Source organism: Salmo salar, chromosome 12, assembly GCF_965601325.2.
Source record: "Salmo salar chromosome 12, fSalSal1, whole genome shotgun sequence".
NCBI lineage: Eukaryota > Metazoa > Chordata > Actinopteri > Salmoniformes > Salmonidae > Salmo > Salmo salar.
This window is the reverse complement of record NC_138302.1, coordinates 20,420,611-20,441,719: the sequence shown is the minus strand read 5'-3', so window position 1 is coordinate 20,441,719 and position 21,109 is coordinate 20,420,611. Positions and strand designations below refer to the sequence as shown.

Below are 21,109 nucleotides of genomic sequence, written 5' to 3'. Positions count from 1 at the left end.
ACAGGTTTTCAATGGAGTTCAAGTCCGAAGACTGAGATGGCCATTGAAAATGTTGATTTTGTGCCCAATTAACCATTTCTTCATTGATGTTGATGTGTCTTGCTGGAAGATCCACTTATGGCCAAGTTTCAGCCTCCTAGCAGAGAGGTAACCAGGTTTTGGGCTAAAATATCCTGGTAGTGGGTAAAGTTTTTTATTTATTTTATATAGTAATTTTTGCTCATCTTTATCAAGGGTATCAATAACTAGGGGCTTATTTTGATATCTAGATATTTGACTGAATCAGGAATACAGATGTGGAGTAGATGTAGAGTTTGTTTTAAACTCTCATAAAAAAATCTTAACTAATCAAACAACACTTGTTGCTCTTTGTACATGTTGATATAATATTCATATTTAATGGAGAGAAAAACAAACGTTTTCCTAAACTGCTTTATAATATTATAATTCAATGAAGGAAAAAAAAAAGTTTTCCCTCCTCAACTGCGTTTACTCACTCCAGACAGCAGATGGCGATATGTGTCTTTCAGGCGATGTTTCTAGTGTGACGTATAATCTAGTGGACGGAACGCTTCTTCAACAACTGCAGCCACCTCCGTAGCTCGCTAGCCGACAAAGTCGGAACATTCAAGTTGTTTAGACAATTTCGTGGTTTATTTGCAACTATGATTTAAACATACTTATGTGTAAACAACTAGCTACCCCATTGAATTTAATATTTACGTTGTAAGTCAGCTAGCTGGCTGGTTAAGTTAGCACTAGTCTAGTCGCTAATGCTAACTAGCTATTATCCCCGACCATGAGTTCACTAAGCTACTCTCCTCTTGCTGCTAAAGAACAGGAGGTCTGCTGGACGGAGAAAGAGGCTCTCGTGAAAGAGGAGGAGGAAGAGGAGGCTGTTACAATACAAAAACAAGTAGAGGGTGAGGCCGTTACCGTGAAAGAAGAAGAGAAAGACGTTACAGAGAAAGGCGCCTTCAGAGTGAAAGAGGAGGATGTTACTGTGAAAGAAAAGGAGGAAGATGCAGTTTTTGGAGTGGAGGATGAAGTGAAAGAAGATGAAGACGTTTTTGGAATGAAGGATGAAGAGGGTGAGATCACTGTCACATTAGAGGAGGACGAAGAAGAGAAGCCTGGAGAACTGATTAACACCAGTAAATACAGTGAGTACTATCTTATAAAACAGGGGCATTGATCTCTGCAGTTGTTGAACAAATGTTTGATTTTTAAAACGGCATTCTACACTTGAATATGTTTTTGTACTGTTGGAATTGTTCGTGACGTCCTTCAGTGATTTTTTAAAAAACTTTTCCTGTTGAAAAGTGATATATAAATATAGTAAAGTATAAACACACTAAAGGGAAACAAATAAATGTTTTGAGCAAAATAGTGTTTTTTTTAGACAACTGCAAACTAGGAGTGAGTGATGTCATAGTAAGGCCTTCAAGGAGTTGGCTTGATAGGAAGTCGTGATGTTATCCAATAGGCGACTGATCTTCATGTGAATATTCATTATTCTATTTAAAATCCTTCCTGTTCTGTCAAGTTGGTTGTTGATCATTGCTAGAAAGCCATTTTCTAGTCTTGCCATAGACTTTCAAGACGATTTAAGTCCAAACTGTAACTAGGCCACTCAGGAACATTCAATGTCATCTTGGTAAGCTCCTCCAGTGTAGATTTGGCCTTGTGGTTTAGGTTATTGTCCTGTTAGTACAGGTTTTTTGTATTCAGATCTCTGAAATGCTCTCTACCTACGTAACATTTAGTGTCTCCTTATGTTATGTTGGGGAAACAGTTTTCATGGGCACAGAAATCCTAAATCATTTCAGAGTTTGCAAAATCCAATGGTTCTAACTGAGAGTCACCTTAACTTTATTGACAACACCCAAATGGATACTGTCATTTACGAGGATCTTCAATAATTACACATAATACTTAATACTGTAGATGTTTAGTTACAGTCACATGTTCAACTATCATGAGCTGATCCAGGAAATTGATTTTTGAATGACAGTCACATGACAAACATCAAGAGATGCAACAACAACCAAAGTGCTTCTTCATTCATTACTCTGGCAAAGACAGTTATGCCGTGCTCCATGTTGGATCCAACATCCCTAACAAATTGGTGTTTATATTGTGTTATTGTCTGTTTGATTTACAGTAGGCTCTCGTTAGTCTGTTTGGACACAGAGATACTTTGCTCATAATGTGTAGAGAACTGTTCCTTGATGTGCTATTATACAACACACAGAGCTATTTTCCTTTATTCAGGACATTTAGAATGACAACACATTACAGAGTAGCCTAGTGGGATCATTCACAAAATTATCTGGTGATCAGGTTATGAAATATCATGACAAAGACATTTTAGTTTCCATGTTTCACCTGAAATTCAATGATTTATAGTCCTAGGTCTATGTTGTTAGGGAAGCTATGGGTCCTACAGTAGGTCTATGTTATTGTTAGGTGAAGTTATGGGTACTACAGTAGGTCTATGTTATTGTTAGGTGAAGTTATGGGTACTACAGTAGGTCTATGTTATTGTTAGGTGAAGTTATGGGTACTACAGTAGGTCTATGTTATTGTTAGGTGAAGTTATGTGTCCTACAGTAGATCTATGTTATTGTTAGGTGAAGTTATGGGTCCTACAGTAGGTCTGTTGTTTGGTGATGTTATGGGTCCTACAGTAGGTCTATGTTATTGTTAGGTGAAGTTATGGGTACTACAGTAGGTCTATGTTATTGTTAGGTGAAGTTATGGGTCCTACAGTAGGTCTGTTGTTTGGTGATGTTATGGGTCCTACAGTAGGTCTATGTCACTGTTAGCTGAAGTTATGGGTCCTACAGTAGGTCTATGTTATTGTTTGGTGAAGTTATGGGTTAATTTGTTAATTAAACACTTCGTGTACAAACCCTCATTGTCAGGCTGATGGCAAAGCTAGCCAAAGAGCATTTTACTGGTTGAAGTGTTTTTTTAAGTGTAAAGCCATTGATTTGCGACAATAACACAAACATATTAAGCAGGAGATTCAAGCGAGCCTTGCAATTATAATCTTGAAGTAGTGTGAAATGCACTCATAAGCAACCTGTAAATGGAGGCTATTTTTGCTGTCAGCCTATGAGAACTCCCCTGAGTTTTCCTCCACGGTGGTGAATTAGTGAATAGACACAGAGCTGAATGTGAGTTTCCTTGAGTAGCACTCCTGATCTTGCTCTGATAGTGCGCTGTAATATTCAGAATACATTGTGAAAAACTAAAATCTTCGCTCACCATTTTTGCTCCAGGCAGATATACTACATCCATAACTAGTGGTTTCCTCATTAGCAGGGAGGAGTTTCTACAACCAAATTGCGTGTGCATCGCCCTCGTGCTGCAATTTTAGCAAACACAGAAAAGGGCCTATATTGGAGACCCCTTTTTTTGTCTGGCGCACTGCTTACACGGAACCCAAACCGGCTGCTGTTGCTTGCTATTTTGTATTTAGTCATCTCTCTGAGTTGTTATTTTACCTGAAATGCACAAGGTCCTCTCCTCCGCCAATTAATCCACACATAAAATGGTCAACCGAATCGTTTCTAGTCATCTCTCCTCCTTCCAGGCTTTTTCTTCTCTTGACTTTATATTGCGATTGGCAACATTCATAAATTAGGTGCATTACTGCTACTGACCTCGTTCATCTTTCAGTCACCCATGTGGGTATAACCAATGAGGTGATGGCACGTGGGTACTAGAGGTCGACCGATTATGATTTTTCAACGCCGATACCGATTATTGGAGGACCCCCCCCCCCCCCCCCAAAAAAAAAGCCGCTACCGATTAATCAGCCGATTTTTTTATTTATTTATTTATTTGTAATAATGACAATTACAACAATACTGAATGAACACTTATTTTAACTTAATATAATACATCAATGAAATCAATTTAGCCTCAAATAAATAATGAAACATGTTCAATTTGGTTTAAATAATGCAAAAACAAAGTGTTGGAGAAGAAAGTAAAAGTGCATTATGTGCCATGTAAGAAAGCTAATGTTTAAGTTCCTTGCTCAGAACATGAGAACATATGAAAGCTGGTGGTTCTTTTTAACATGAGTCTTCAATATTCCCAGGTAAGAAGTTTTAGGTTGTAGTTATTATAGGAATTATAGGACTATTTCTCTCTATACGATTTGTATTTCATATACCTTTGACTATTGGATGTTCTTATAGGCACTTTAGTATTGCCAGTGTAACAGTATAGCTTCCGTCCCTCTCCTCGCTCCTACCTGGGCTCGAACCAGGATCACATCGACAACAGCCACCCTCGAAGCAGCGTTACCCATGCAGAGCAAGGGGAAACAACTACTCCAAGTCTCAGAGTGAGTGACGTTTGAAACGCTATTAGCACACACCCGGGTAACTAGCTAGCCATTTCACATCGGTTACACCAGCCTCGTCTTGGGAGTTGATAGGCTTGAAGTCATAAACAGCGCAATGCATTGCGAAGGGCTGCTGGCAAACGCACGGAAGTGCTATTTTGAATGAACGCTTACGAGCCTGCTGGTGCCTACCACCGCTCAGTCAGACTGCTCTATCAAGTCATAGACTTAATTATAACATAATAACACACAGAAACACGAGCCTAAGTTCATTAATATGGTTGAATCCGGAAACTATCATGGTTATTCTTTCAGTGAAATACAGAACCGTTCCGTATTTTATCTAACGGGTGCCATCCATAAGTCTAAATATTCCTGTTATATTGCACAACCTTCAATGTTATGTCATAATTACGTAAAATTCTGGCAAATTAGTTCGCAACGAGCCCGGCGGCCCAAACTGTTGCATATACTCTGATTCTGCTTGCAAAGGAACGCAAGAGAACTGACACAATTTCACCTGGTTAATATTGCCTGCTAACCTGGATTTCTTTTAGCTAAATATGCAGGTTTAAAAATATATACTTCTGTGTATTGATTTTAAGAAAGGCATTGATGTTTATGGTTAGGTACAGTCGTGCAACGATTGTGCTTTTTTTTCCGCAAATGTGCTTTTGTTAAATCATCCCCCGTTTGGTGAAGTCGTTTGTCTTTGTTAGGAAGAAATAGTCTTCACAGTTCGCAACGAGCCAGGCGGCCCAAACTGCTGCATATACCCTAACTCTGTTTGCAAGAGAAGTGACACATTTTCCCTAGTTAAAAGAAATTCATGTTAGCAGGCAATATTAACTAAATATGCAGGTTTAAAAATATATACTTGTGTATTGATTTTAAGAAAGGCATTGATGTTTATGGTTAGGTACACGTCGGAGCAAAGACAGTCATTTTTCGCGAATGCGCACCACATCGATTATATGCAACGCAGGACAGGCTAGATAAACTAGTAATATCATCAACCATGTGTAGTTAACTAGTGATTATGATTGATTGTTTTTTAAAAGATAAGTTTAATGCTAGCTAGCAACTTACCTTGGCTTCTTACTGCATTCGCGTAACAGGCAGGCTCCTCGTGGAGTGCAACGTAAAGCAGGTGGTTAGAGCGTTGGACTAGTTACCCATAAGGTTGCATCCCCAAGCTGACAAGGCAAAAATCTGTCGTTCTGCCCCTGAACAAGGCAGTTAACCCACCATTCCTAGGCCGTCATTGAAAATAAGAATATGTTCTTAACTGACTTGCCTAGTAAAATAAAGGAGAAAAAAAAAGAAATCGGCAAATCGGTGGCCAAAAATGCCGATTGTTATGAAAACTTGAAATCGGCCCTAATTAATCGACCATTCCGATTAATCGGTCGACCTCTACTGGGTACCTGCTTCTATAAATCAATGAGGAGATGGGAGAGGCAGGACTTGCAGCGCAATCTGCGTCACAAATAGAACTGACTTCTATTTTATCCCTTGGCAACGGAGACGCTTGTTGGCACGTGCGAGCAATGTGTGTGCAATAATTGAATGATATAGAATTCTACATTTATTTTGCAACGCTCGCGCATGCGACACGAGCGGTGTAGTCAGCCTGTTAGGATTTCAACAACTTTAACTTATTTCTAGTTACTACTAATGTGAAAACAAGACAAAATATGACTATTGTTGCTAACTTGACTGTCTTAATTGTCAAATTTAACAGACGTCAATTGTTGTACAACTTCATGGGTATGCTCTGGGCATCACCTTTTACCTCGAATAAACCGTGGAATCTCTGACTTTGTGATTCACACAGGAGAGAGACGGGACTATCGTGAATCCTCTGGGGAGCCTCAACAACATCATGATACTGAAGAGGCAGAGAAAAGTCTCTCCAGATCAGAACTCCTCAAGAAACACCAGCAGAGACTCACAGGACAGACACCTCACTGCTGTTCTGACTGTGGGAAAAGATTCAACTCTTCAGTAGACCTTAAAATACATAAAAGAATTCACAGTGGAGAGAAACCTTTTGGCTGTGATCAATGTGGGAAGAGTTTTATTCGGCTACAAACCCTGAAATCACACCAGAGAACACACACTGGAGAGAAACCTTATGGCTGTGATCAATGTGGGAAGAGTTTTACTCAGCTAAGCAGCCTGATGGTACACCAGCGGGGACATACAGGAGAGAAACCGTATAGCTGTAATCAATGTGGGAAGAGTTTTTCTACATCTAGCTATCTAACTATACACCAGAGAACACACACAGGAGAGAAACCTTATAGCTGTAATCAATGTGGGAAGAGTTTTATTCGGCTACAAACCCTGAAATCACATCAGAGAATACACACAGGAGAGAAATCTTATGGCTGTGATACATGTGGGAAGAGTTTTACTCACCTTAACAGCTTGATAGTACACCAGCGGACACACACAGGAGATAAACGTTATAGCTGTGATCAATGTGGGAAGAGTTTTTCTACATCTAGTTATCTAAGGATACACCAGAGAACACACACAGGAGAGAAACCATATAGCTGTAATCAATGTGGGAAGAGTTTTACTCAGCTAAACAGCCTGATAGTACACCAGCGGACACACACAGGAGAGAAAGCTTTTAAATGTGATCAATGTGGGAAGAGTTTTGGTACATCTGGATGTCTGATGACACACCAGAGAACACACACAGGAGAGAAACCTCATAGCTGTCATCAATGTGGGAAGAGTTTTGGTACATCTGGATGTCTGACAACACACCAGAGAACACACACAGGAGAGAAACCGTATAACTGTAGTCAATGTGGGAAGAGTTTTACTACATCTAGCCAGCTGACTTTACACCAGAGAACACACACTGGAGAGAAACCTTATAGCTGTGATCAATGTGGGAAGAGTTTTTCTCGGCCAGACAGCCTGAATATACACAAGCGGACACACACAGGAGAGAAACCTTATAGCTGTAGTCAATGTGGGAAGGGTTTTACTACATCTAGCCAGCTGACTTTGCACCAGAGAAGACACACAGGACAGAATCCTTATAGCTGTACTCAATGTGGGAAGAGTTTTACTTTGCTTAACAGCCTGGTGTCACACCAGAGAACACACACAGGAGATAAATCTCTTAGCTTTAATCAATGTTGGAAGAGATACTCTGATAAAAGATCTCTGACTAAACATCAGAAAATACATGAAGGAGTTGTTTCATGATATCAGTGAAGTAATGTAAATGTAAATGTAATGTCACAATGTGGAATGTTATAACATTGTAGTAGGAGTATTTTAATGATGTCACAATGTAGAATGTTTTAACATTGTAGTAGAAGTATTTTAATGATGTCACAATGGAGAACTCTAAATGTTTTCCCTGTTCTATTGATTTCAGCATGATATGGATATTAGCCTCCGGGGGAAAAATCCAGGCTCTGAATTGAAAGAGTATTATTTATGTGATTTAACAAAAAGTGACTCACAGAAAAAAGAGTTGTGTTACACTTATCACGTTGGTGACCCACTGGAATCAAAATGCAACACTTCAAAATGTAGCTAGCTGTTTTCTACAAATTGTCCTCTAACCAGTGATGTTTACATTATTCCAAGATTCCGTGTGGTTTTTGAGCTGTTAGTTTTAACAGGACGTGCAACCTCATCTTCCTCCTCTCGGCACAAATGATTTTAGCATGATATCGATGAGTTATGACATATAAGTGTTGTGTTCCTTTGTTTTGCGACCCCTACATTTAAATGTATCACTCCAAAATGTAGCTGACTGTCTTCTGCGGGTTGTTTCTAACCAGTGAGGTAAAAGATATCTCCCATTTCCATGTGTTTTTTTTTTTGCGTTAGTTTCCTGATTTCCCAATTAATCGATATCAGTGATTTATTGCTACTTGTCAAAACAACAGCGCTTCTGGTGCTTGTGCAGTTTATAAGGTGCTTGTTTAGAAAATACAATTAATGTGATTATTGTGGCAGATGTTTGTGTAGATAGTACATTTTATGTTTAGGTTTTCAATATATCACAAACTGTTTCTGCATATTCGTTATTGATTTGGGCATGTTAAAACTGTGTTTTGACATCGGGCTATCCCACAAAGCAAAATGTAATTGAAAATACACGTTCAATTGTAGTTGGATAATATGTATTTTCGGGTCGTTTTTTCAATGACTTGTACTTGCAGCCTATACACATGAACGCAGTACAATAAATTGATCTATAATCAATTGTATTAACAATCCTACATCACTCTAGCAACATCACTCCAGATGTGAATTATGGCCAATACATATGAACAAAGGGGTGTACATTTGGTTTTGATATTCATATTTACAATTTATGTAACATTTAGTGATCATAATTATTTATGCATCCAACGGACAATTTTTGGGTACAATTATATTGACATTGTTGCCCTGCTTTTAGAATATCAGGATTCATTCTCAGATGTGCCAACCCACCGTTCCTAGGCCGTCATTGAAAATAAGAATGTGTTCTTAACTGACTTGCCTAGTTAAATAAAGGTGTAGAAAAAAAACATCGGCCAAATCGGTGTCCAAAAATACAGATTTCCGATTGTTATGAAAACTTGAAATCGGCCCTAATTAATCAGCCATTCCGATAAATCTGTCGACCTCTAATGATTATTATTAATGCAACCAACTGACAAATTGTTTGTACAATTATATTGACATTGTTGCCCTGCTTTTAGAATATCAGGGTTCATTCTCAGATGTGCCAACCCAAATGTACTAGAGCATGACATTGGGGACTGGGCCCCGATCCAACAATATGCCTATCTAGTGAACCCTGAAAAGAGAGAGAAGTTTCAGTGAGGTGGAAAGTGACTACGGGTATTGCAGGAGTTTCCTCTTGAAATCAGACATGTCCATGATAAGGACAACTTGGTTGCTGATTGTCTCAAGGGTGGGCAGTCAAAAAGATTTGTGTTTTGCATTTAGCCAGTGCATTGCCATGGATCACAATTTATTTTGACTCCACGTTTTTCCGTATTGGAGATAAGTTTTGTTTGGGCTCGTTCCAAGGGGATGAGAGTTCTAGAAGCTAGTGAGTTTTAGGAAGACGCGAGTTCTAGAAGCGTGTTTTTTCATGTTTGTGTTTTTTCATGTTTTTAATTGTTGACAGCCAGTAGACACCATGTTTATATTGTAGAAGGGAATCAATTTAGTTGATTATATTGGGAAATGGAAGTTGTTTTCTGTTGGTGGTGAGCAAACTTGTCCAACAGAAATACATTATATATTTGTTGTCTTAAGGGGGAAGGTGTTAAAGGCTTTGGTTTTTTCATTTAAGTTTTGAGGTTGGACTTTAGCACGTATAGCTCGTTAGCACGTAGGGCGCACTGATTGGTGTCACCTCGTTAGTCAGTATGTGTTACACCTGTGCTGGCTTGTCCATCTCATTAGTGGGAAGGTGTTTCACCTGAGCTGGTCCAGGTTCGATTTAAGAGTGGCTGTCCCAGTGCTCCAGTTGTCTTGATAGATGTGTAGAGTCAACACCTTTAGTTGCGCCACCTTTTAGGTTTGCATCCTGTCTTTAAGTTTGGTGTGGGTTTTTCTTTTGTTTTCCTCTTCTTGGGCAGATTTAGTGGGTGTCTTTTAGGTCCCAGTTGTTGTTACTAGTGAACTTTCAGTGGACACCCCCATAGTGTCTTTCCCTCCTAAAAAACAAGCTTATATTTTGGGTTTTATATTGCATCCAATTAATATTAATGGCATTTCCTTAGGGTGCTCATTAGTCTTTCAGTTGTTAGTCTTCTGTTTTTTATCTTATGTTTGTTGTGTACTAAATATGTCAGTTTATTTTTTTATTCGTTTTTTCCAGTGAAGCCATTTTGTTGCATCCATGTCTGAAATGTGCTGTATAAATAAAGCTTGATTTGATTTGAGCATACTGCAAAACAAATGAACCCAATGACCAACCAATCAACATAGTCTTGCAAAACCAATTAACAAATATGTGCAAAAGAAACTTATCTTTGTCCATTTTAGTATGAAAAACAGTATAAATTCGATATCTTCCACTATGTCAAAATAGTGCATGGAATGTCAGTTTAGTATATTTACATTTTAGTCATTTAGCAGACGCTCTTATCCAGAGCGACTTACAGTAGTGACTTACATTTCAATTCATTTCACCCTTCACCCCTAAAAAAGAGTCTCCCCATCAGCCAATACAGTCACATACACAGAATTTGTAGTACACAGAGTGACTATGACAAACAAGCCGACTGTCTGGATGAGCGTTTCAGACAGCGGGGTTACCCAGAGGAATGGCTGCATGACCCAATTGTCATACTTGAGTAAAGGTATAGATACCTTAATAGAAATTTACTCAAGTAGAAGTGAAAGTCACCCAGTAAAATACTACTTGAGCAAAAGTCTCAAGGTATTTGGCTTTAAATATACTTAAGTGTCAGAAGTAAATGTAATTTCTAAAATATACTTCAAATCACATTCCTTATATTAAGCAAACCAGACGGCACAATTTTCTTGTTTTTACAATTTACGGATAGCCAGGGGCACACTCCAACACTCAGACATTATTTACAAAATTATGCATTTATGTTTAGTGAGTCAGCCAGATCAGAGGCAGTAGGGATGACCAGGGATGTTCTCTTGATAATGTGTGTATTGGACCATTTTCCTGTCCTGCTAAGCATGCAAAATGTAACGAGTACTTTTGGTTGTCAGCGAAAATGTATCAAGTAAAAAGTACAATATTTTCTCTAGGAATGTATTGAAGTAAAAGTTGTCAAAAATATAAATAGTTAAGTACAGATACCCCCAAAAACTACTTAAGTAGTACTTTAAAGTATTTTTACTTAAATATGACCCAGGATGACGCCCAAACCTCCCCTCCCTCCAGACCAACACGTCCAATGCTTCCTTCAGTACTCCCCACTTGGTAAACAGTTTGACCACATCATTAAAAACACTGGTCCACCTTTGGCGTCCATGATTCATGGAAAGAGACAGCAAATAAGCCCAGATTGTACCAGATGGACATTGGGTTTGATTCAGACCCTGCCAGTGTGCCAGGTGGTCATTGGGTTTGATTCAGACCCTGCCAGTGTACCAGGTGGACATTGGGTTTGATTCAGATCCTGCCAGTGTGCCAGATGGACATCCCCTGCCAGTGTGCCAGGTGGACATTGGGTTTAATTCAGACCCTGCCAGTGTGCCAGATGGACATTGGGTTCGATTCAGACCCTGCCAGTGTGCCAGGTGGTCATTGGGTTTGATTCAGACCCTGTCAGTGTGCTAGGTGGACATTGGGTTTAATTCAGACCCTGCCAGTGTGCCAGATGGATATTGGGTTCGATTCAGACCCTGCCAGCATGGCCAGAAACCTATTCCAAGGTCAGTAACTTATAACCACCCCAGACCTTTCATGCATGACTAAAAACACCTAAGTATTAGATTTACTGCCCTGGTCTAGTATGTCAACGCCTCAGACACCATTCACAATGCTGGCTGAGGTACGAGTAAAATATGACATTATTTCCTAATTATAAAAACATCCCCACTCCTTTATCAACTAGTCTCTCACTGTTTAACCAGAATAACATGAGTTGTGTCCTTCAAACTGTTAGACCATAATCATATTCAGCTACTTAGATGTCATGTATTGTCATGTTATGCTCACTATAATTGTCACAATTCTCTAAGACAGAACCCAGAAGCAGACAAGGTGAGTAAAATGAAGGTGAGTATTTATTGGTAGTCTTGATGTGTAAATTGAATAATCCAGGAGACGGAACGGCAGCGGAGGTGAGTTGATGAGAGTGAATGGGTTGATCCAATGAAGTCACTGTATCCACCGACGGCCAGGCAAGGGAGTTGAATGTTCCGGGAGAATGTCTGTAGACAGAGTAAACGGGAGTGAGTAACCGGCAACAAGTACAGAATAACAAAACAAACTCAGGAAACATGAGGCTGATACGCTGGCACAACATACTGTTCGTTGCTAACGATCCGGCAGGGAATGAATGTCAGGGTTTATGAAGAGGTGATGATCAGGACCAGGTGTGCAGATGGTTGATGAGATGCAGGTGCGGTAATCAAAAGATCTCCCGCCTAGCTTCGTCGCCTGGCAACCAGACAGGGTGCGTTCAGAAACCTCAGACAAAAGACTCCAAAACAAAAAAACAGTCAGCTCAGGCAGAAAACAGACTCAGGAAGCGGAATTCCTGACAATAATGAAACGTCACCAAGTGAAATAAAGTTCATAAGATATTCTATACATATTAAATATGGTTGTTCAGAAATCATTAATTATCATGTTTCTCTCATGAAATAATGAATAATTGCAAGGAACATATTTGCATATTGCACATGGATCATAAGAAATCTTGAATATATTGAAATGCCTGGGTTAATTCATAACCCATCATTTATACCTGTTAATTTATAACCCATCATTTATACATGTTAATTCATAACCCATCATTTACACCTGTCAATTAATAGCCCATCATTTATACCTGTTAATTCATAATCCATCATTTATATCTGTTAATTTATAAACCCATCATTTATACCTGTTAGTTCAAAACCCATCATTTATATATTTTTAATATGCAACCCATCATTTATACCTGTTAATTCACAACTCATCATTTAGACCTGTTAATTCGCAACCCTTCATTTAGACCTGTTAATTCAAAACCCATCATTTATATATTTTAATTCGCAACCCATCATTTATACTTGTTAAATCACAACTCATCATTTACAGGTATACCTGTTAATTCATAAACCCATCATTTATATCTGTTAGTTCATAACCCATCATTTATTCCTGTTCATTCATAACCCATCATTTATATATTTAATTCGCAACCCATCATTTATACCTCTTAATTCATAGCCCATTATTTATACCTGTTAATTCATAACCCATCATTTATATATTGTAATTCACAACCCATCATTTATGCTGTTAGTTCAAAACCCATAATTTATACCCCATCATTTATTCCTGTTAATTCACATCCCATCATTTATACCTGTTAGTTCATAACCCATCATTTGTATATTTTAATTCGCAACCCATAATTTCTACCGGTTAATTCACAACTCATCATTTACATATTTTAATTCATAACCCATTATTTATATATTGTGGCAAACCTCTTCAAAGTTAGGAGCGTCTGTCACAAATTAAGTGGGAAACTGTCACCAAAGTCAGCCCAGAATGAAAGTTCTTTCGAACATGACAGTACCTGTGTGTTTGTTTCGCTGTCCTGGTCCACCCAGGCCACAGGTAAGGTCAAGGATAGCAGGGTTCGGTACACAAATATGGTTCTCGGTAGGTCCAGGTCTAAACGCCAACAGGTAAGTCCAAAACAGTCCAGCTCGTACACGGTAAATCCAGCCAATGTAGATTGTCTCTTTCTCTATGGTTCATAGATCCTTCCCGCCCTCTCTCTCTCTTCCTGGTTTTTCTTGACCTTTTATCTGTGGGTCGGCTCCACCTTCTGAGGGTTCCCCTTGCTTCTGGGAATTGTAGTTTTGGCAGTCGGCCATTTTGTGATCTGTAGTTCTGATCGGGGTGGCCATTTTAGTGATCGGGCAGAGCCCGTTTATTAGTTCTGCCCTCACATATCTGCCATTTATCACTCGACCCCCTTCTTTGCCACACATCTCCCCCCCTAGATCCGATCCCCTAGGTCGGGCTACCGCAGCAAAATATGCGTGCATGCGGGATAACCCATCCACATTTCCCATTTCCTTTCCTGCTCTGTGTTTCAAGTCAAAGTGAAACGGTTGGAGACTCAAAACATCACCCGAGCGTTCTTCTCTTTAGCCCTATGCATCCAGGTGAGTGGTGCATGGTCACTGATGAGGGTGAAGTGGCGCCCCAGCAGGTAGTATTTCAGGCTTTCCAGAGCCCACTTTACTGCCAGCGCCTCTTTCTCAACAACTGAGTAGTTGGTTTCCCATGGTTCCAGCTTCCTGCTTAAAAACAGGATGGGGTGTTCCAAGCCGACCTCTGAAGCATCCGTCTGAACCACAAACTCTCTCTCAAAGTCTGGTACCACCAGCACTGGATTACAGCAGAGGGCCTCCTGTAATGTCCTAAATGCTTTGGTGGCCCTTTCATCCCACTTGACCATGTTTGGCCCTCTGGCTCTAGTCATGTCGGTGAGTGGGGCGGCCACTGTGGCATAACTTGGGATGAACTTCCGGTAGTACCCGGTCAGCCCTAGGAAGGCTCGAACCTGCTTCTTATTTACTGGTTTCGGCCATTCTCTAATTGCCTCCACCTTCTTACGTTGGGGTTTGATTAATCCTCTTCCCACTGTGTATCCCAGATACTCCGTTTCCTCTAACCCCACATAACACTTGGCAGGGTTCGCCGTGAGCCCTGCCTTTCTAAGGGCGTCTAACACTGCCTGTACCCGGGGTAAGTGGGATTCCCAATCTGGGCTGTAGATCCCCACGTCATCTAAATAAGCTGCGGCGTATGTTTGGTGCAGTTTTAGGACCTTGTCCATGAGCCGTTGAAAGGTGGCTGGGGCCCCGTGTAGGCCGAATGGCATGACGGTGTATTGAAACAAACCGTCAGGGGTTGCAAAGGCTGTCTTTTCTTTGGCCCTGGGGGTCAGAGGAATTTGCCAGTACCCTTTTGTCAGGTCCAGGGTCGTAATGTTAATTCATTACCCATCATTCATACCTGTTCATTCGTAACCTGTCATTTATACCTGTTAATTCATTACCCATCATTTATACCTGTTAGTTCATAACCCATCATTTATACCTGTTAATTCATAACCCATCATTTATTCATTTTAATTCAAAACCCATCATTTATACCTGTTAGTTCATAACCCATCATTTATACCTGTTAGTTCATAACCCATCATTCATACCTCTTAATTCATAACCCATCATTTATATATTTTAATTTGCAACCCATCATTTATACCTGTAAATTCATTACCCATTATTTATACCTGTTAATTCATAACTCATAATTTATATATTTTAATTCGCAACCCATCATTTATACCTGTTAATTCACTACTCATCATTTATATATTTTAATTCCTAACCCATTATTTATATATGTTAATTCTCAACTCATAAGTTATAGCTGTTATTTCATAAGCCATCATTTATACCTCTTAATTTATTACCCATCATTTATACTTGTTAATTCATAACCCATCATTTATATCTGTTCATTTATAACCCATCATTTATTCCTTTTAATTCATATCCCATCATTTATATATTTAAATTCGCAACCCATCATTTATACCTGTTCATTGACAACCCATCATTTATACCTGTCAATTCATAACCCATCATTTATATCTGTTAATTCATAACCCATCATTTAGATATTGTGATTCGCAACCCATCATTAATCCCTGTTAGTTCAAAACCCATCATTTATACCTCTTAGTTCATAACCCATCATTTATTCCTGTTAACTCACATCCCATCATTTACATCTGTTAATTCACAACCCATCATTTATACCTGTTAGTTCATAACCCATAATTTTAACCTGTTCATTCATAACCCATCATTTATACCTATCCTTTCATAACCCATCATTTATATCTGTAAATTCATAACCCATCATTTAAATCTGTTAATTCATAACCCATCATTAAAAACCTGTTAATTCATAACACATAATTTATCCCTGTTAATTCATAACCCATTACGTATATCTGTCAATACATAACCCATCATTTATATATGTTATTTCATAACCTATTATTTGTATATTGTCATTCGCAACTCATCATTTATACCTGTTAATTCACAAGTCATCATTTATAACTGTTACTTCATAACCCATCATTTATATATGTTAATTCACAACCCATCATTTATATATTTTATTTCGTAACCCATCATTTATACCTGTTAATTCATAACCCATCATTTATAACTGTTACTTCATAACCCATCATTTATATATGTTAATTCACAACCCATCATTTATTTATTTGAATTCATAACCCATCATTTATACCTGTTAATTCATAACTCATCTTTTTTTAAATTGACAACCCATCATTTTTCCTGTTAATTCATAATCCAACATTTATACCTGTTAATAAATACCCCAACATTTTTTCCTGTTTGTTCATAACCCATCATTAATACCTGTTAATTCATAACCCATCATTTATATGTCACGTCCTGGCCAGGATAAGGGTTAATTGTTATTGTAGTTTGGTCAGGACGTGGCAGAGGGTATTTGTTTTATGTGGTTCAGGGTGGTGTGTTGGTAAGAGGGCGTTTGATTTAGTATTTCCGGGTTTTTGGTTTATGATCTATGTTTATGTAATTCTATGTTGAGTCTAGTGTGCCTGCTTCTATGTTTGGGTTCATTGGGGTTGGGACTCTCAATTGAAGGCAGGTGTTGTCTATTTGCCTTTGATTGAGAGTCCCATATATGAGGGTGTGTTTGTCGGTTGTGGGAGATTGTTCTTGGATTGCTGTGGTGCCTTCAAGACTGTCATTTTGTCGTTCATCGTTTTGTTATTTTTGTATACGTGTTTGTTTGGGTTTTCCTTCTTTTCCCGTAAATAAAGAGGATGAGTATACACATACCTGCTGCGTTTTGGTCCGCCATTTCTAACGATGAGCGTTGACAGAATCTCCCACCAACTAAGGACCAAGCAGCAGAAGAAAAGGGACTTCGAGTTGGACTGGCGGGAGAGATGGACCTGGGAGGAAGTTCTGGACGGGGCTGGACCTTGGCACCAGGCTGGGGATTATCGCCACCCGCAGTGGGAAATTGAGGCAGCCAAGGCAGAGAGGCGGAGGTACGAGGCCTTGGACGCGCTGAGGGAGAAGCACGAGAGGCACCCCCAATAATTTTTTTGGGGGGGGCACATGGGTAGTTTGGCTAGGCCTAGGAAGAGCCGGAAGCCAGCTACCCGTGGTTACATGGAGGAGCGTATGAGGTGGAGAGCGCCATAGTGCGCTCCTCAGCGAAACATCTCACCCATACGCACGCACAGTCCGGTGCGCGTTATTCCAGCCCCTCGCAGGTGCAGTGCTAGAGCGGGCATCCAGCCTGGTAGGAGGATGCCTGCGCAGTGCATCTGGTCGCCGGTACGCCTCCGAGGACCAGGCTACCCAACTCCCGCTCTACGCACGGCTACCATCAGGCCCCTGCACAACCCAGTCCGCCCTGTACAAACACCCCGCTCGTGCAGGGCTACTAGTTCCATCCATCCAGGACGGGTTGTGCAGGAGGTAAGATCAAGACCGCCTGTGCGCCTCCATAGCCCTGGGTTTCCAGCTCCTGTCTCTCGTGCGGACCCAGAAGTGCGTCAACCCAGTCCGACTCGTCCTGTTCCCGCTCCCCGCACTAGCCTGGAGGTGCGTGTTCCCAATCTGGTACGCCCAGTACCAGCACCACGCACCAGGCTTCAAGTGCGTAAACCCAGCCTCGCCAGTCAACAGTCACCAGAGCTGCCCGCCAGTCAACAGTCACCAGAGCTGCCCGCCAGTCAACAGTCACCAGAGCTGCCCGCCAGTCAACAGTCACCAGAGCTGCCCGCCAGTCAACAGTCACCAGAGCTGCCCGCCAGTCAACAGTCACCAGAGCTGCCCGCCAGTCAACAGTAACCAGAGCTGCCCCGAGCCGCCGGAGTGGCCAGACTGCCCCGAGCCGCCGGAGTGGCCAGACTGCCCCGAGCCGCCGGAGTGGCCAGACTGCCCCGAGCCGCCGGAGTGGCCAGACTGCCCCGAGCCGCCGGAGTGGCCCGACTGCCTGGAACGGCCAGAACCGGAGCCACCTCCTGATATAGGTGGGTTGGGGAGGGGGGGTGTAGCACAGTGCCGTCGTTGACGGCAGCCACCCTCCCTTCCCTCCCTATTAGTAGAGGGGAAATTTTGTTTTGTTGTTTGGGGTTGTGTTTTATTTTTTATTTTTTTAAGGTGCTTCCGGGGTTAGCACCTTTTAAGGGGGGGGTACTGTCACGTCCTGGCCAGTATAAGGGTTAATTGTTATTGTAGTTTGGTCAGGGCGTGGCAGAGGGTATTTGTTTTATGTGGTTCAGGGTGGTGTGTTGGTAAGAGGGCGTTTGATTTAGTATTTCCGGGTTTTTGGTTTATGATCTATGTTCATGTAATTCTATGTTGAGTCTAGTGTGTCTGCTTCTATGTTTGGGTTCATTGGGGTTGGGACTCTCAATTGAAGGCAGGTGTTGTCTATTTGCCTTTGATTGAGAGTCCCATACATGAGGGTGTGTTTGTGTTTGTCGGTTGTGGGAGATTATTCTTGGATTGCTGTGGTGCCTTCAAGACTGTCATTTTGTCGTTCATCGTTTTGTTATTTTTGTATACGTGTTTGTTTGGGTTTTCCTTCTTTTCCCGTAAATAAAGAGGATGAGTATACACATACCTGCTGCGTTTTGGTCCGCCATTTCTAACGATGAGCGTTGACAGAATCTCCCACCAACTAAGGACCAAGCAGCAGAAGAAAAGGGACTTCGAGTTGGACTGGCGGGAGAGATGGACCTGGGAGGAAGTTCTGGACGGGGCTGGACCTTGGCACCAGGCTGGGGATTATCGCCACCCGCAGTGGGAAATTGAGGCAGCCAAGGCAGAGAGGCGGAGGTACGAGGCCTTGGACGCGCTGAGGGAGAAGCACGAGAGGCACCCCCAAGAATTCTTTTTGGGGGGGCACACGGGTAGTTTGGCTAGGCCTAGGAAGAGCCGGAAGCCAGCTACCCGTGGTTATATGGAGGAGCGTATGAGGTGGAGAGCGCCATAGTGCGCTCCTCAGCGAAACATCTCACCCATACGCACGCACAGTCCGGTGCGCGTTATTCCAGCCCCTCGCAGGTGCAGTGCTAGAGCGGGCATCCAGCCTGGTAGGAGGATGCCTGCGCAGCGCATCTGGTCGCCGGTACGCCTCCGAGGACCAGGCTACCCAACTCCCGCTCTACGCACGGCTACCATCAGGCCCCTGCACAACCCAGTCCGCCCTGTACAAACACCCCGCTCGTGCAGGGCTACTAGTTCCATCCATCCAGGACGGGTTGTGCAGGAGGTAAGATCAAGACCGCCTGTGCGCCTCCATAGCCCTGGGTTTCCAGCTCCTGTCTCTCGTGCGGACCCGGAAGTGCGTCAACCCAGTCCGACTCGTCCTGTTCCCGCTCCCCGCACTAGCCTGGAGGTGCGTGTTCCAGCACCACGCACCAGGCTTCAAGTGCGTAAACCCAGCCTCGCCAGTCAACAGTCACCAGAGCTGCCCGCCAGTCAACAGTCACCAGAGCTGCCCGCCAGTCAACAGTCACCAGAGCTGCCCGCCAGTCAACAGTCACCAGAGCTGCCCCGAGCCGCCGGAGTGGCCAGACTGCCCCGAGCCGCCGGAGTGGCCAGACTGCCCCGAGCCGCCGGAGTGGCCAGACTGCCCCGAGCCGCCGGAGTGACTGACATTATATCTGTTAATTCATAACCCATTGTTTATACCTGTCCATTCATAACCAATCATTTATATCTGTTAATTCACAACCCATCATTTATTTATTTGAATTCATAACCCATCATTTATACCTGTTAATTCATAACTCATCTTTTTTTTTTTAAATTGACAACCCATCATTTTTCCTGTTAATTCATAACCCAACATTTATACCTGTTAATAAATACCCCAAAATGTTTTCCTGTTTGTTCATAACCCATCATTAATACCTGTTAGTTCATAACCCATCATTTATACCTGTTAGTTCATAACCCATCATTTATATCTGTTAATTCATAACCCATCATTTATACCTGTTCATTCATAACCCATCATTTATACCTGTTCATTCATAACCCATCATTTATACCTGTTCTTTCACAACCCATCAGTTATACCTGTAAATTCCTAACCCATCAATTATATCTGTTAATCCATAACCCATAATTTATACCTGTTATTTCGTAATCCATCATTTATACCTGTTAATTCATTACCCATTATTTATACCTGTTAATTCATAACCCATAATTTACACCTGTTATTTCATAACCCATCATTTATACCTGTTAATTCATAACCCATCATTTATACTTGTTAATTCATAACCTATCATTTATAGCTGTTAATTCACAACCCATCATTTATACCTGTTAATTCATAAACCATAATTTATACCTGATATATCATAACCCATCATTTATACCTGTTCATTCATAACCCAACATTTATATCAGGTTGTTCATAACCCATCATTATACCTGTTAATTCATAACCCATCATTATACCTGTTAATTCATAACCCATCATTTATACCTGTTAGTTCATAACCCATCATTTATACCTGTTAATTCATAACCCATCATTTACATATTTTAATTCGCAACCCATAATTTATACCTGTTAATTCATAACCCATCATTTATATCTGTTAATTCATAACACATCATTTATATATTTTAATTCATAACCCATCATTTATATCTGTTAATTTATAACCCATAATTTATAACTGTTAATTCACAACCCTTTTTATACCTGTTAATTCATAAACCCATCATTTATATATTTTAATTCGCAACCCATAATTTATACCTGTTAATTCATAAACCATCATTTATACCTGTTCTTTCACAACCCATAATTTATGTCTGTTCATTCATAACACATCATCGATACCTGTTAATTCATAACCCATCATTTATATATTTTAATTCGCAACCCATAATTTATACCTGTTCATTCATAGCCCATCA

General features: G+C 40.9%; 1 protein-coding gene across 1 annotated transcript; it reads left to right on the top strand.

Annotated features, from left to right (window-relative positions):
- Positions 1-572: 572 nt before the first annotated feature.
- On the top strand, positions 573-8,608 carry LOC123725446 (uncharacterized). Its single transcript, XM_082958699.1, has 2 exons — positions 573-1,163; positions 6,201-8,608. The coding sequence occupies exons 1-2, from the start codon at positions 800-802 to the stop codon at positions 7,592-7,594; spliced, it is 1,758 nt and encodes a 585-aa protein (XP_082814825.1). The 5' UTR covers positions 573-799; the 3' UTR covers positions 7,595-8,608.
- The last annotated feature ends 12,501 nt before the right edge of the window (positions 8,609-21,109 follow it).

Bases quoted from the DNA above. Each gene is read 5' to 3' on its own strand.
- LOC123725446 (XM_082958699.1), top strand. From the start codon at position 800: ATGAGTTCACTAAGCTACTCTCCTCTTGCTGCTAAAGAACAGGAGGTC. The intron at 1,164-6,200 runs GTGAGTACTATC...TGATTCACACAG, and splicing joins GATTAACACCAGTAAATACA to GAGAGAGACGGGACTATCGT.